The sequence below is a fragment of the Rhinoraja longicauda genome, chromosome 3 (assembly GCF_053455715.1).
Source record: "Rhinoraja longicauda isolate Sanriku21f chromosome 3, sRhiLon1.1, whole genome shotgun sequence".
NCBI classification, from domain to species: domain Eukaryota; kingdom Metazoa; phylum Chordata; class Chondrichthyes; order Rajiformes; family Arhynchobatidae; genus Rhinoraja; species Rhinoraja longicauda.
In genome coordinates, this window is record NC_135955.1 from 1,367,795 (window position 1) to 1,382,658 (window position 14,864).

General features: G+C 53.5%; 1 protein-coding gene across 1 annotated transcript in view; it reads right to left on the reverse strand.

Moving 5' to 3' along the window:
• The window catches only part of cplane1 (ciliogenesis and planar polarity effector 1), a 122,821-nt gene that overhangs the window by 10,476 nt on the left and 97,481 nt on the right, over positions 1-14,864 (reverse strand). Inside the window, exons 28-29 of the mRNA XM_078430516.1 lie at positions 14,123-14,265; positions 7,998-8,128 (exon numbers count right to left, since the gene is read on the reverse strand). Of these exons, the coding sequence (XP_078286642.1) occupies positions 7,998-8,128; positions 14,123-14,265 (274 nt within the window). The remainder of the gene's footprint in view (positions 1-7,997; positions 8,129-14,122; positions 14,266-14,864) is intronic.

The following is a 14,864-nucleotide window of genomic DNA, read 5'->3' on the forward strand; positions in this document are numbered from 1 at the left end:
CCCCTTTTCCTAATTTGACACCATTCAGATAATGTGTAAGAAGCAACTGCGAATAATGGTTTAAACCGAAGGTAGAAATAAAAAGCTGGAGTAACTCAGCGGGTCAGGCAGCATCTCTGGAGAGAAGGAATGGGTGACGTTTCGGGTCGAGACCCTTCTTCAGACTGGTTAGGGAAAAGGGAAACGAGAGATATAGACGGTGAGATCTCTTGTTTCCAAACCAGTCTGAAGAAGGGTCTCGACCCGAAAGATCACCCATTCCTTCTCTCCAGAGATGCTGCCTGACCTGCTGAGTTACTCCAGCATTTTGTGTCTACCATTCATATAATAATCTGCCTTTCTGTTCTTGCCACCGAAGTGGATAATCTCACATTTATCCTGCATCTGCCATGCATCCGCCCACTCACCCAACCTGTCCAAGTCACCCTGCAGCCTCAAAGCATCCTCGTCACAGCTCACACTGCCATCCAGCTTTGTGTCATCCGCAAACTTGGAGCTGTTACATTTAATTCCCTCGTCTAAATCATTAATATAAATTGTAAATAACTGGGGTCCCAGCACTGAGCCTTGCGGCACCCCACTAGTCACTGCCTGCCATTCTGAAAAGGACCCGTTAATTGTTACAGGCTAGGATGTAAGCCAGGGGTTTGGGGTCTACGTACAGACTGCCCCCAGCTCCTGCCCCCTGTGGTGGTGTGCTGACCCCTGCACTCACCGTGACTCATCCTCACTGCCCTGTGGTGCACGCACCGTAACTCTGTACAGACTGGGGTTTGGGGGTACGTGTAGACTGGCGTTTGGGGGTACGTGTAGACTGGGGTTTGGGGGTACATGTACAGACTGGCGTTTGGGGGTACATGCAGACTGGGGTTTGGGGGTACATGTAGACTGTGGTTTGGGGGTACGTGTACAGACTGGGGTTTGGGGGTACATGTAGACTGGGGTTTGGGAGTACATGTAGACTGGGGTTTGGGGGTACGTGTAGACTGGCGTTTGGGGGTACGTGTACAGACTGGGGTTTGGGGGTACATGTAGACTGGGGTTTGGGAGTACATGTAGACTGGGGTTTGGGGGTACGTGTAGACTGGCGTTTGGGGGTACATGTACAGACTGGCGTTTGGGGGTACGTGTAGACTGAGGTTTGGGGGTGCATGTAGACTGGGGTTTGGGGGTACGTGTAGACTGGGGTTTGGGGGTACATGCAGACTGGGGTTTGGGGGTACGTGTAGACTGGGGTTTGGGGGTACATGTACAGACTGGGGTTTGGGGTGCATGTAGACGGGCTTTTGGGGGTGCGTGTAGACTGGGGTTTGAGGGTTCATGTGCACACAGGAGTTTGGGGGTTCATGCAGACTGGGGTTTGGGGGTACATGTAGAATGGGGTTTTGGGGTACATGTAGACGGGGTTTGGGGGTACATGTGCACACTGGGGTTTGGGGGGTACATGTAGACTGGGGTTTGGGGGTACAGTTAGACTGGGGTTTGGGGGAACGTGTAGACTGGGGTTTGGGGGTACGTGTAGACTGGGGTTTGGGGGTACATGTAGACTGGGGTTTGGGGGTACGTGTAGACTGGGGTTTGGGGTACATGTACAGACTGGGGTTTGGGGGTACATGTAGACGGGGGTTTGGGGGTGCGTGTAGACTGGGGTTTGAGGGTTCATGTGCACACAGGGGTTTGGGGGTTCATGCAGACTGGGGGTTGGGGGTACATGTAGACGGGGTTTGGGGGTACATGTGCACACTGGGGTTTGGGGGTACAGTTAGACTGGGGTTTGGGGAACGTGTAGACTGGGGTTTGGGGGTACGTGTAGACTGGGGTTTGGGGCTACATGTACACACTGGGGTTTGGGGGTACGTGTAGACTGGGGTTTGGGGATACATGTGTACACTGGGGTTTGGGGGTACGTGTAGACTGGGGTTTGGGGCTACATGTACAGACTGGCGTTTGGGAGTACATGCAGACTGGGGTTTGGGGGTACATGTACAGACTGGGGTTTGGGGGTACATGTAGACTGGGGTTTGGGGTACGTGTAGACTGGGATTTGGGGGTACATGTAGACTGGGGTTTGGGGGTGCATGTAGACTGGGGTTTGGGGGTACATGTACAGACTGGGGTTTGGGGGTACATGTACAGACTGGGGTTTGGGGGTACATGTAGACTGGGGTTTGGGGGTACATGTACAGACTGGCGTTTGGGAGTACATGCAGACTGGGGTTTGGGGGTACATGTACAGACTGGGGTTTGGGGGTACATGTAGACTGGGGTTTGGGGTACATGTAGACTGGGGTTTGGGGGTACATGTACAGACTGGGGTTTGGGGGTACATGTACAGACTGGGGTTTGGGGGTACATGTAGACTGGGGTTTGGGGGGTACATGTAGACTGGGTTTGGGGGTACGTGTAGACTGTGGTTTGGGGGTACATGTAGACGGGGTTGGGTACATGTAGACGGGGGTTTGGGGGGTACATGTAGACTGGGGTTTGGGGGTGCATGTAGATGGGTGTTTGGGGGTATATGTGCACACTGGGGTTTGGGGGTACATGTACAGACTGGGGTTTGGGGGTACATGTACATGCTGGGGTTTGGGGGTACGTGTAGACTGGGGTTTGGGGGTACATGTACAGACGGGGTTTGGGGGTGCATGTAGACGGGGTTTGGGTGTACATGTAGACTGGGGTTTGGGGGTACATGTACAGACTGGGGTTTGGGGGTACGTGTAGACTGGGGTTTGGGTGTACATGTAGACTGGGGTTTGGGGGTTCATGTAGATGGGTGTTTGGGGGTACATGTGCAAACTGGGGTTTGGGGGTACGTGTAGACTGGGGTTTGGGGGTACATGTACAGACGGGGTTTGGGGGTACATGTAGACGGGGGTTTGGGTGTACATGTAGACTGGGGTTTGGGGGTACATGTACAGACTGGCGTTTGGGGGTACGTGTAGACTAGGGTTTGGGGGTATGTGTAGACTGGGGTTTGGGGGTTCATGAAGACGGGGTTGGGGTACATGGGCACACTGGGGTTTGGGGGTACATGTAGACTGGGGTTTGGGGGTACAGTTAGACTGGGGTTTGGGGGAAACGTGTAGACTGGGGTTTGGGGGAACGTGTAGACTGGGGTTTGGGGGTACATGTACAGACTCGGGTTTGGGGGTACATGTAGACTGGGGTATGGGGGTGCATATAGACTGGGGTATGGGGTACATGTAGACTGGGGTTTGGGGGTACGTGTAGACTGGGGTTTGGGGATACATGTGTACACTGGGGTTTGGGGTACGTGTAGACGGTAGTTTGGGGGTACGTGTAGACTGGGATTTGGGGGTACATGTAGACCGGGGTTTGGGGGTACATGTAGACTGGGGTTTGGGGGTACATGTACAGACTGGGGTTTGGGGGCACATGTACAGACTGGCGTTTGGGGGTACATGTAGACTGGGGTTTGGGGGTACATGTAGACTGGGGTTTGGGGGTACATGTAGACGGGGGTTGGGGGTACATGTAGACTGGGGTTTGGGGGTACACGTAAACGGGGGGTTTGGGGTACGTGTAGACTGGGGTTTGGGGGTACATGTAGACGGGTTTGGGGGTACATGTACAGACGGTGTTTGGGGGTACATGTACAGACTGGGGTTTGGGGGCACGTGTAGACTGGGGTTTGGGGGTGCATGTAGACTGGTGTTTGGGGGTACATGTAGACGGGGTTTGGGGGTACATGCAGACTGGGGTTTGGGGGGACGTGTAGACGGGGGTTTGGGGGTACATGTAGACCGGGGTTTGGGGGTGCATGTAGATGGGGTTTGGGGTACATGTACAGACTGGGGTTTGGGGGTACATGTAGACGGGGGTTTGGGGGTACATGTAGACTGGGGTTTGGGGGTACGTGTACAGACTGGGGTTTGGGGGTACATGTAGACTGGGGTTTGGGAGTACATGTAGACTGGGGTTTGGGGGTACGTGTAGACTGGCGTTTGGGGGTACATGTACAGACTGGCGTTTGGGGGGTACGTGTAGACTGAGGTTTGGGGGTGCATGTAGACTGGGGTTTGGGGGTACATGTACAGGCTGGGGTTTGGGGGTACATGTAGACTGGGGTTTGGGGGTACGTGTAGACTGGCGTTTGGGGGTACATGTACAGACGGGCGTTTGGGGGCACGTGTAGACTGAGGTTTGGGGGTGCATGTAGACTGGGGTTTGGGGGTACATGTACAGGCTGGGGTTTGGGGGTACGTGTAGACTGGGGTTTGGGGGTACATGTACAGACGGGTTTGGGGGTGCATGTAGACGGGGTTTGGGTGTACATGTAGACTGGGGTTTGGGGTTACATGTACAGACTGGGGTTTGGGGGTACGTGTAGACTGGGGTTTGGGTGTACATGTAGACTGGGGTTTGGGGGTTCGTGTAGATGGGTGTTTGGGGGTACATGTGCAAACTGGGGTTTGGGGGTACGTGTAGACTGGGGTTTGGGGGTACAGTTAGACTGGGGTTTGGGGGAAACGTGTAGACTGGGGTTTGGGGGAACGTGTAGACTGGGGTTTGGGGGTACATGTACAGACTGGGGTTTGGGGGTACATGTAGACTGGGGTATGGGGGTGCATATAGACTGGGGTATGGGGCACATGTAGACTGGGGTTTGGGGGTACGTGTAGACTGGGGTTTGGGGATACATGTGTACACTGGGGTTTGGGGGTACGTGTAGACGGTAGTTTGGGGGTACGTGTAGACTGGGATTTGGGGGTACATGTAGACCGGGGTTTGGGGGTACATGTAGACTGGGGTTTGGGGGTACATGTACAGACTGGGGTTTGGGGGCACATGTACAGACTGGCGTTTGGGGGTACATGTAGACTGGGGTTTGGGGTACATGTAGACTGGGGTTTGGGGGTACATGTAGACGGGGGTTGGGGGTACATGTAGACTGGGGTTTGGGGGTACACGTAAACGGGGGGCTTGGGGTACGTGTAGACTGGGGTTTGGGGGTACATGTAGACGGTTTGGGGGTACATGTACAGACGGTGTTTGGGGGTACATGTACAGACTGGGGTTTGGGGGCACGTGTAGACTGGGGTTTGGGGGTGCATGTAGACTGGTGTTTGGGGGTACATGTAGACTGGGGTTTGGGGTACGTGTAGACTGGGGGTTTGGGGGTACATGTAAACGGGGTTTGGGGGTACATGCAGACTGGGGTTTGGGGGGACGTGTAGACGGGGGTTTGGGGGTACATGTAGACCGGGGTTTGGGGGTGCATGTAGATGGGGTTTGGGGTACATGTACAGACTGGGGTTTGGGGTACATGTAGACGGGGGTTTGGGGGTACATGTACAGATTGGGGTTTGGGGCTACATGTAGACGGGGTTTGGGGGTACATGTAGACTGGGGTTTGGGGGTACATGTAGACGGGGGTTTGGGGTTCATGTAGATGGGTGTTTGGGTGTACATGTGCACACTGGGGTTTGGGGGTACGTGTAGACTGGGGTTTGGGGGTACATGTGCACACTGGGGTTTGGGGGGTTCATGCAGACTGGGGTTTGGGGGTGCATGTACACACTGGGGATTGGGGGTACGTGTAGACTGGGGTTTGGGGGTGCATGTACACACTGGGGTTTGGGGGTACGTGTAGACTGGGGTTTGGGGGTACATGTAGACTGGGGTTTGGGGGTACACGTAGACTGGGGTTTGGGGGGTAGGTGCAGACTGGGGTTTGGGGGTACATGTGGACTGGTGTTTGGGGGTACATGTAGACGGGGGTTTGGGTGTATATGTAGACTGGGGTTTGGGGGTACACGTAGACGGGGGTTTGGGGGTACATGTAGACGGGGGTTTGGGGGTACATGTAGACTGGGGTTTGGGGGTTCATGTAGATGGGTGTTTGGGAGTACATGTGCACACTGGGGTTTGGGGGTACGTGTAGACTGGGGTTTGGGGGTACGTGTAGACTGGGGTTTGTGGGTTCATGCAGACTGGGGTTTGGGGGTATGTGTAGACTGGGGTTTGGGGCTACATGTACACACTGGGGTTTGGGGGTACGTGTAGACTGGGGTGTGGGTGTACATGTAGACTGGGGTTTGGGGGTTCATGTAGATGGGTGTTTGGGGGTACATGTGCAAACTGGGGTTTGGGGGTACGTGTAGACTGGGGTTTGGGGTACAGTTAGACTGGGGTTTGGGGGAAACGTGTAGACTGGGGTTTGGGGGAACGTGTAGACTGGGGTTTGGGGGTACATGTACAGACTGGGGTTTGGGGGGTACATGTAGACTGGGGTATGGGGTGCATATAGACTGGGGTATGGGGTACATGTAGACTGGGGTTTGGGGGTACGTGTAGACTGGGGTTTGGGGATACATGTGTACACTGGGGTTTGGGGGTACGTGTAGACGGTAGTTTGGGGGTACGTGTAGACTGGGATTTGGGGGTACATGTAGACCGGGGTTTGGGGGTACATGTAGACTGGGGTTTGGGGGTACATGTACAGACTGGGGTTTGGGGGCACATGTACAGACTGGCGTTTGGGGGTACATGTAGACTGGGGTTTGGGGGTACATGTAGACTGGGGTTTGGGGGTACATGTAGACGGGGGTTGGGGGTACATGTAGACCGGGGTTTGGGGGTACACGTAAACGGGGGGTTTGGGGTACGTGTAGACTGGGGTTTGGGGGTACATGTAGACGGGTTTGGGGGTACATGTACAGACGGTGTTTGGGGGTACATGTACAGACTGGGGTTTGGGGGCACGTGTAGACTGGGGTTTGGGGGTGCATGTAGACTGGTGTTTGGGGGTACATGTAGACTGGGGTTTGGGGGTACGTGTAGACTGGGGGTTTGGGGGTACATGTAGACGGGGTTTGGGGGTACATGCAGACTGGGGTTTGGGGGGACGTGTAGACGGGGGTTTGGGGGTACATGTAGACCGGGGTTTGGGGTGCATGTAGATGGGGTTTGGGGTACATGTACAGACTGGGGTTTGGGGGTACATGTAGACGGGGGTTTGGGGGTACATGTACAGATTGGGGTTTGGCGCTACATGTAGACGGGGTTTGGGGGTACATGTAGACTGGGGTTTGGGGGTACATGTAGACGGGGGTTTGGGGTTCATGTAGATGGGTGTTTGGGTGTACATGTGCACACTGGGGTTTGGGGGTACGTGTAGACTGGGGTTTGGGGGTACATGTGCACACTGGGGTTTGGGGGGTTCATGCAGACTGGGGTTTGGGGGTGCATGTACACACTGGGGATTGGGGGTACGTGTAGACTGGGGTTTGGGGGTGCATGTACACACTGGGGTTTGGGGGTACGTGTAGACTGGGGTTTGGGGGTACATGTAGACTGGGGTTTGGGGGTACACGTAGACTGGGGTTTGGGGGTGCGTGCAGACTGGGGTTTGGGGGTACATGTAGACTGGTGTTTGGGGGTACATGTAGACGGGGGTTTGGGTGTACATGTAGACTGGGGTTTGGGGGTACACGTAGACGGGGGTTTGGGGGTACATGTAGACTGGGGTTTGGGGGTACATGTAGACTGGGGTTTGGGGGTTCATGTAGATGGGTGTTTGGGAGTACATGTGCACACTGGGGTTTGGGGGTACGTGTAGACTGGGGTTTGGGGGTACGTGTAGACTGGGGTTTGTGGGTTCATGCAGACTGGGGTTTGGGGGTATGTGTAGACTGGGGTTTGGGGCTACATGTACACACTGGGGTTTGGGGGTACGTGTAGACTGGGGTATGGGGGTACGTGTAGACTGGGGTTTGGGGGTACATGTAGACTGGGGTTTGGGGGTACATGTAGACTGGGGTTTGAGGGTACGTGTAGACTGGGGTTTGGGGGTACATGTAGACTGGGGTTTGGGGGTACGTGTAGACTGGGGTTTGGGGATACTTGTGCACACTGGGGTTTGGGGGTACGTGTAGACTGAGGTTTGGGGGTACGTGTAGACTGGGGTTTGGGGGTACGTGTAGACTGGGGTTTGGGGGTTCATGTCCAGGCTGCCCCTGTGGTTCACTCACCGTGACTGTGCCTGTGATCCTGGCCCTGGGCTTGGTCTGGATGCTGATGGAGATGGCGGGGCTGATGGGAGTGCGTGACCTTGGCTCCTCTTGCACACGGGCATCCCCTGCTGCCGGGGAGACGCTGCCACCTGTACGTCCACATAGAGCCAGAGTCAGTGCAAACATGCTGGGCAGTACATGTCCCCATGCCCACTGCTGCCAGTCAGTGTGTGTCACCACCGTGCCCAGTGCATCAGCCCCACTGTTTACTTTAGTTTAGAGATACCGCGCAGAAACAGGCCTTTCGGCCCAACTAATCCACGCCGACCTACGATCCCCGTACACTAGCACTATCCTACACACTACAGTCATACAGCCATAGAGTGATACAGTGTGGAAACAGGCCCTTCGGCCCAACTTGCCCACACTGGCCAACAATGTCCCAGCTACTGTAGTCCCACCTGCCAGCGTTTGGTCCATATCCCCACAAACCTGTCCTATCCATGCACCTGTCCAACTGTTTCTTAAACAATGGGATAGTCCCAGCCTCAACTACCTCCTCTGGCAGCTCGTTCCATACACCCACACTTTACAATTTACAGGGACAATTTACAGTTATACCAAAACTAAGTTACCTACAAACCTGTACGTCTTTGGAGTGTTGGAGGAAACCGGACATCCTGGAGAAAACCCACGTGGTCACAGGAGAACGTGCAAACTCTGTACAGACAGTACCCGGGTCTCTGGTGCTGTGAGGCAGCAACTCTACCACTGCGCCACCATGCCACTGAGTAAATCCCCAGGGCCTGATGGTCTGCATCCCAGAGTACTTAAGGAGGTGGCTCTAGAAATAGTGGAAGCATTGGAGATCATTTTTCAATGTTCTATAGATTCAGGATCAGTTCCTGTGGATTGGAGAATAGCAAATGTTATCCCACTTTTTAAGAAAGGAGGGAGAGAGAAAACGGGTAATTATAGACCAGTTAGTCTGACATCAGTGGTGGGGAAAATGCTGGAGTCAATTATAAAAGACGAAATTGCTGAGCATTTGGATAGCAGTAACGGGATCGTTCCGAGTCAGCATGGATTTACGAAGGGGAAATCATGCTTGACAAATCTACTGGAATTTTTTGAGGATGTAACTAGGAAAATTGACAAGGGAGAGTCAGTGGATGTGGTGTACCTCGACTTTCAGAAAGCCTTCGACAAGGTCCCACATAGGAGATTAGTGGGCAAAATTAGGGCACATGGTATTGGGGGTAGGGTACTGACATGGATAGAAAATTGGTTAACAGACAGAAAGCAAAGAGTGGGGATAAATGGGTCCCTTTCGGAATGGCAGGCAGTGACCAGTGGGGTACCGCAAGGTTCGGTGCTGGGACCCCAGCTATTTACGATATACATTAATGACTTAGACGAAGGGATTAAAAGTACCATTAGCAAATTTGCAGATGATACTAAGTTGGGGGGTAGTGTGAATTGTGAGGAAGATGCAATAAGGCTGCAGGGTGACCTGGACAGGTTGTGTGAGTGGGCGGATACATGGCAGATGCAGTTTAATGTAGATAAGTGTGAGGTTATTCACTTTGGAAGTAAGAATAGAAAGGCAGATTATTATCTGAATGGTGTCAAGTTAGGAGGAGGGGGAGTTCAACGAGATCTGGGTGTCCTAGTGCATCAGTCAATGAAAGGAAGCATGCAGGTTCAGCAGGCAGTGAAGAAAGCCAATGGAATGTTGGCCTTCGTAACAAGAGGAGTTGAGTATAGGAGCAAAGAGGTCCTTCTACAGTTGTACCGGGCCCTGGTGAGACCGCACCTGGAGTACTGTGTGCAGTTTTGGTCTCCAAATTTGAGGAAGGATATTCTTGCTATGGAGGGCGTGCAGCGTAGGTTCACTAGATTAATTCCCGGAATGGCGGGACTGTCGTATGTTGAAAGGCTGGAGCGATTGGGCTTGTATACACTGGAATTTAGAAGGATGAGGGGGGATCTTATTGAAACATATAAGATAATTAGGGGATTGGACACATTAGAGGCAGATAACATGTTCCCAATGTTGGGGGAGTCCAGAACAAGGGGCCACAGTTTGAGAATAAGGGGTAGGCCATTTAGAACGGAGATGAGGAAGAACTTTTTCAGTCAGAGGGTGGTGAAGGTGTGGAATTCTCTGCCTCAGAAGGCAGTGGAGGCCAGTTCGTTGGATGCTTTCAAGAGAGAGCTGGATAGAGCTCTTAAGGATAGCGGAGTGAGGGGGTATGGGGAGAAGGCAGGAACGGGGTACTGATTGATAGTGATCAGCCATGATCGCATTGAATGGCGGTGCTGGCTCGAAGGGCTGAATGGCCTACTCCTGCACCTATTGTCTATTGTCTATTGTCTATTGTCCTTCACGGGAACTGACCTCCCCACCACCCAGGGCATCTACAGAGAGTGGTGGACACTGCCTGGCCCATCACTGGCACTGACCTCCCCACCATCGCAGGTCCATCACGGGTACTGACCTCCCCACCACCCAGGGCATCTACAGGAGGCACTGGCCCAATAAGCCAGACATCACCATCAAAGTCCCACACCACCCTGACCACGCTCTCATCTCGCTGCTACCGTTGGGAAGAAGGTACAAGAGCCTGAGAACCAAGACCTCCTGGTTCAAGAACAGCTTCTGGCCAGCGACCATCAGCCTCTTGAATCACAACACTAACCTCACCCCGAGCTCAGTACCAAACAACATTAGAGTCTGCAAACCAAACAAACACTATGCACTATTATGGTCTGGTTTACGAATAACTGCTGACGTCATTTACTGAGGTGAGAAAAAACCTTTTCACCCAGAAGGTTATGAATTTGTGGAATTCTCTGCCACAGAGGGCAGTGGAGGCCAATTCACTGGATGGATTTAAGAGAGAGTTAGATAGAGTTCTAGGGGCTAGTGGAATCAAGGGATATGGGGAGAAGGCAGGCACGGGTTACTGATTGTGGACGATCAGCCATGATCACAATGAATGGCGGTGCTGGCTTGAAGGGCCAAATGGCCTCCTCCTGCTTCTATGTTTCTATGCACTGTTTACTGTCTATTTGTCGTGCTGCTGCTTTAAGGTGTCTTTTAGGCTGCAGCAAGCAAGAAGGGCAAGCAAGCATCCCTGGTGCTAATGACAACGTGGAGACAATAGACAATAGGTGCAGGAGGAGGCCATTCGGCCCTTCGAGCCAGCACCACCATGCAATGTGATCATGGCTGATCATTCTCAATCAGTACCCCGTTCCTGCCTTCTCCCCATACCCCCTGACTCCGCTATCCTTAAGAGCTCTATCTAGCTCTCTCTTGAATGCATTCAGAGTATTGGCCTCTACTGCCTTCTGAGGCAGAGAATTCCACAGATTCACAACTCTCTGACTGAAAAAGTTTTTCCTCATCTCCGTTCTAAATGGCCTACCCCTTATTCTTAAACTGTGGTCCCTGGTTCTGGACTCCCCCAACATTGGGAACATATTTCCTGCCTCTAACGTGTCCAACCCCTTAATAATCTTATATGTTTCGATAAGATCCCCTCTCATCCTTCTAAATTCCAGTGTATACAAGCCTAGTCGCTCCAGTCTTTCAACGGCACGGTAGCGCAGCGGTAGAGTTGCTGCTTTACAGCGAATGCAGCGCCGGAGACTCAGGTTCGATCCTGACTACGGGTGCTGCACTGTAAGGAGTTTGTACGTTCTCCCCGTGACCTGCGTGGGTTTTCTCTGAGATCTTCGGTTTCCTCCCACACTCCAAAGACGTACAGGTATGTAGGTTAATTGGCGGGTAAATGTAAAAATTGTCCCTAGTGGGTGTAGGATAGTGTTAATGTACGGGGATCACTGGGCGGCACGGACTTGGAGGGCCGAAAAGGCCTGTTTCCGGCTGTATATATATGATATGATATGATATGATATATGACAGTCCCGCCATTCCGGGAATTAACCAAGTAAACCTACGCTGCATGCCCTCAATAGCAAGAATATCCTTCCTCAAATTTGGAGACCAAAACTGCACACAGTACTCCAGGTGCGGTCTCACTAGGGCCCTGTACAACTGCAGAAGGACCTCTTTGCTCCTATACTCAACTCCTCTTGTTATGAAGGCCAACATTCCATTGGCTTTCTTCTCTGCCTGCTGTACCTGCATGCTTCCTTTCAGTGACTGATGCACTAGGACACCCAGATCTCGTTGTACATCCCCTTTTCCTAACTTGACACCATTCAGATAATAATCTGCCTTCCTATTCTTACCACCAAAGTGGATAACAACACACTTATCCACATTAAACTGCATCTGCCATGCATCCGCCCACTCACACAACCTGTCCAAGTCACCCTGCAACCTCATAGCATCTTCCTCACAGTTGACACTACCACCCAGCTTTGTATCATCTGCAAATTTGCTAATGGTACTTTTAATCCCTTCATCCAAGTCATTAATGTATATTGTAAATAGCTGCGGTCCCAGCACCGAGCCTTGCGGTACCCCACTAGTTACTGCCTGCCATTCTGAAAGGGACCCATTTATCCCCACTCTTTGCTTTCTGTCTGTCAACCAATTTTCTATCCATGTCAGTACCCTACCTCCAATACCATGTGCTCTAATTTTGCCCACTAATCTCCTATGTGGGACATTGTCGAAGGCTTTCTGAAAGTCGAGGTACACCACATCCACCGGCTCTCCCCTGTCAATTTTCCTGGTTACATCCTCAAAGAATTCCAGAAGATTAGTCAAGCATGATTTCCCCTTCGTAAATCCATGCTGACTCGGAACGATCCTGTTACTACTATCCAAATGCTCCGCAATTTCATCTTTTATAATTGACTCCAGCATCTTCCCCACCACTGATGTCAGACTAACTGGTCTATAATTTCACGTTTTCTCTCTCCCTCCTTTCTTAAAAAGTGGGATAACATTAGCTACCCTCCAATCCACAGGAACTGATCCTGAATCTATAGAACATTGGAAAATGATCTCCAATGTGTCCACAATGTCTAGTTATGTAGGTGAGCCCACACTTGTTCTGTGTTTAGTTTTGGTCACCCTGCCACAGGAAGAATGCCAGTATGGTGGAAAGAGTGTGGATCAGGTTGATGTGGTGGGGCTGGGCCACAGGAGGGATGAGTGTGGGTAAGGTTGATGTGGTGGGGCTGGGCCACAGGAGGGATGAGTGTGGGTAAGGTTGATGTGGTGGGGCTGGGCCACAGGAGGGATGAGTGTGGGTAAGGTTGATATGGGGCTGTGCCACAGGATGAGTGTGGGTCAGGTTGATGTGGTGGGGCTGGGCCACAGGAGGGATGAGTGTGGGTCAGGTTGATGTGGTGGGGCTGGGCCACAGGATGAGTGTGGGTCAGGTTGATGTGGGGCTGGGCCACAGGATGAGTGTGGGTCAGGTTGATGTGGGGCTGGGCCACAGGATGAGTGTGGGTCAGGTTGATGTGGGGCTGGGCCACAGGAGGGATGAGTGTGGGTCAGGTTGATGTGGGGCTGGGCCACAGGATGAGTGTGGGTCAGGTTGATGTGGGGCTGGGCCACAGGATGAGTGTGGGTCAGGTTGATGTGGTGGGGCTGGGCCACAGGATGAGTGTGGGTCAGGTTGATGTGGGGCTGGGCCACAGGAGGGATGAGTGTGGGTCAGGTTGATGTGGTGGGGCTGGGCCACAGGATGAGTGTGGGTAAGGTTGATGTGGTGGGGCTGGGCCACAGGATGAGTGTGGGTCAGGTTGATGTGGGGCTGGGCCACAGGAGGGATGAGTGTGGGTAAGGTTGATGTGGTGGGGCTGGGCCACAGGATGAGTGTGGGTAAGGTTGATGTGGTGGGGCTGGGCCACAGGAGGGATGAGTGTGGGTCAGGTTGATGTGGTGGGGCTGGGCCACAGGAGGGATGAGTGTGGGTCAGGTTGATGTGGTGGGGTTGGGCCACAGGATGAGTGTGGGTCAGGTTGATGTGGGGCTGGGCCACAGGATGAGTGTGGATCAGGTTGATGTGGTGGGGCTGGGCCACAGGATGAGTGTGGGTCAGGTTGATGTGGGGCTGGGCCGCTGGAAGAGGTTGGACATTGCTCACGGAGAGGAGAGGAAAGGGGAGCACTCTCTCCCCCCGGACCGGCGATGGATCACAGACACCTACCGTGCTCCTGAGGAGAGAGACTGTGGCCATCTCGTGACCCCTCTTCATCGCTTCCACTGTCCGAGTCTGAGGTCAGGTGCTGACCACTGCAGAGGTTTGTGTCACCACAGTCCTGCTTGTGCAACTCTCCTGCACTCTCCGCTCTGTCAACAACACAGCAGCTTAGTCATAGAGTGACACAGCGTGCAAACAGAGCTCGCACCAGACACGCCAACACTGACCCACCTCACCCTGAGCCCACACCAGACACGCCAACACTGACCCACCTCACCCTGAGCCCATGGTGGACACGCCAACACTGACCCACCTCACCCTGAGCCCACACCAGACACACCAACACTGACCCACCTCACCCTGAGCCCACACCAGACACGCCAACACTGACCCACCTCACCCTGAGCCCACACCAGACACGCCAACACTGACCCACCTCACCCTGAGCCCACGGTGGACACGCCAACACTGACCCACCTCACCCTGAGCCCACACCAGACACGCCAACACTGACCCACCTCACCCTGAGCCCACGGTGGACACGCCAACACTGACCCACCTCACCCTGAGCCCACGGTGGACACGCCAACACTGACCCACCTCACCCTGAGCCCACCCCAGACACGCCAACACTGACCCACCTCACCCTGAGCCCACGGTGGACACGCCAACACTGACCCACCTCACCCTGAGCCCACGGTGGACACGCCAACACTGACCCACCTCACCCTGAGCCCACGGTGGACAC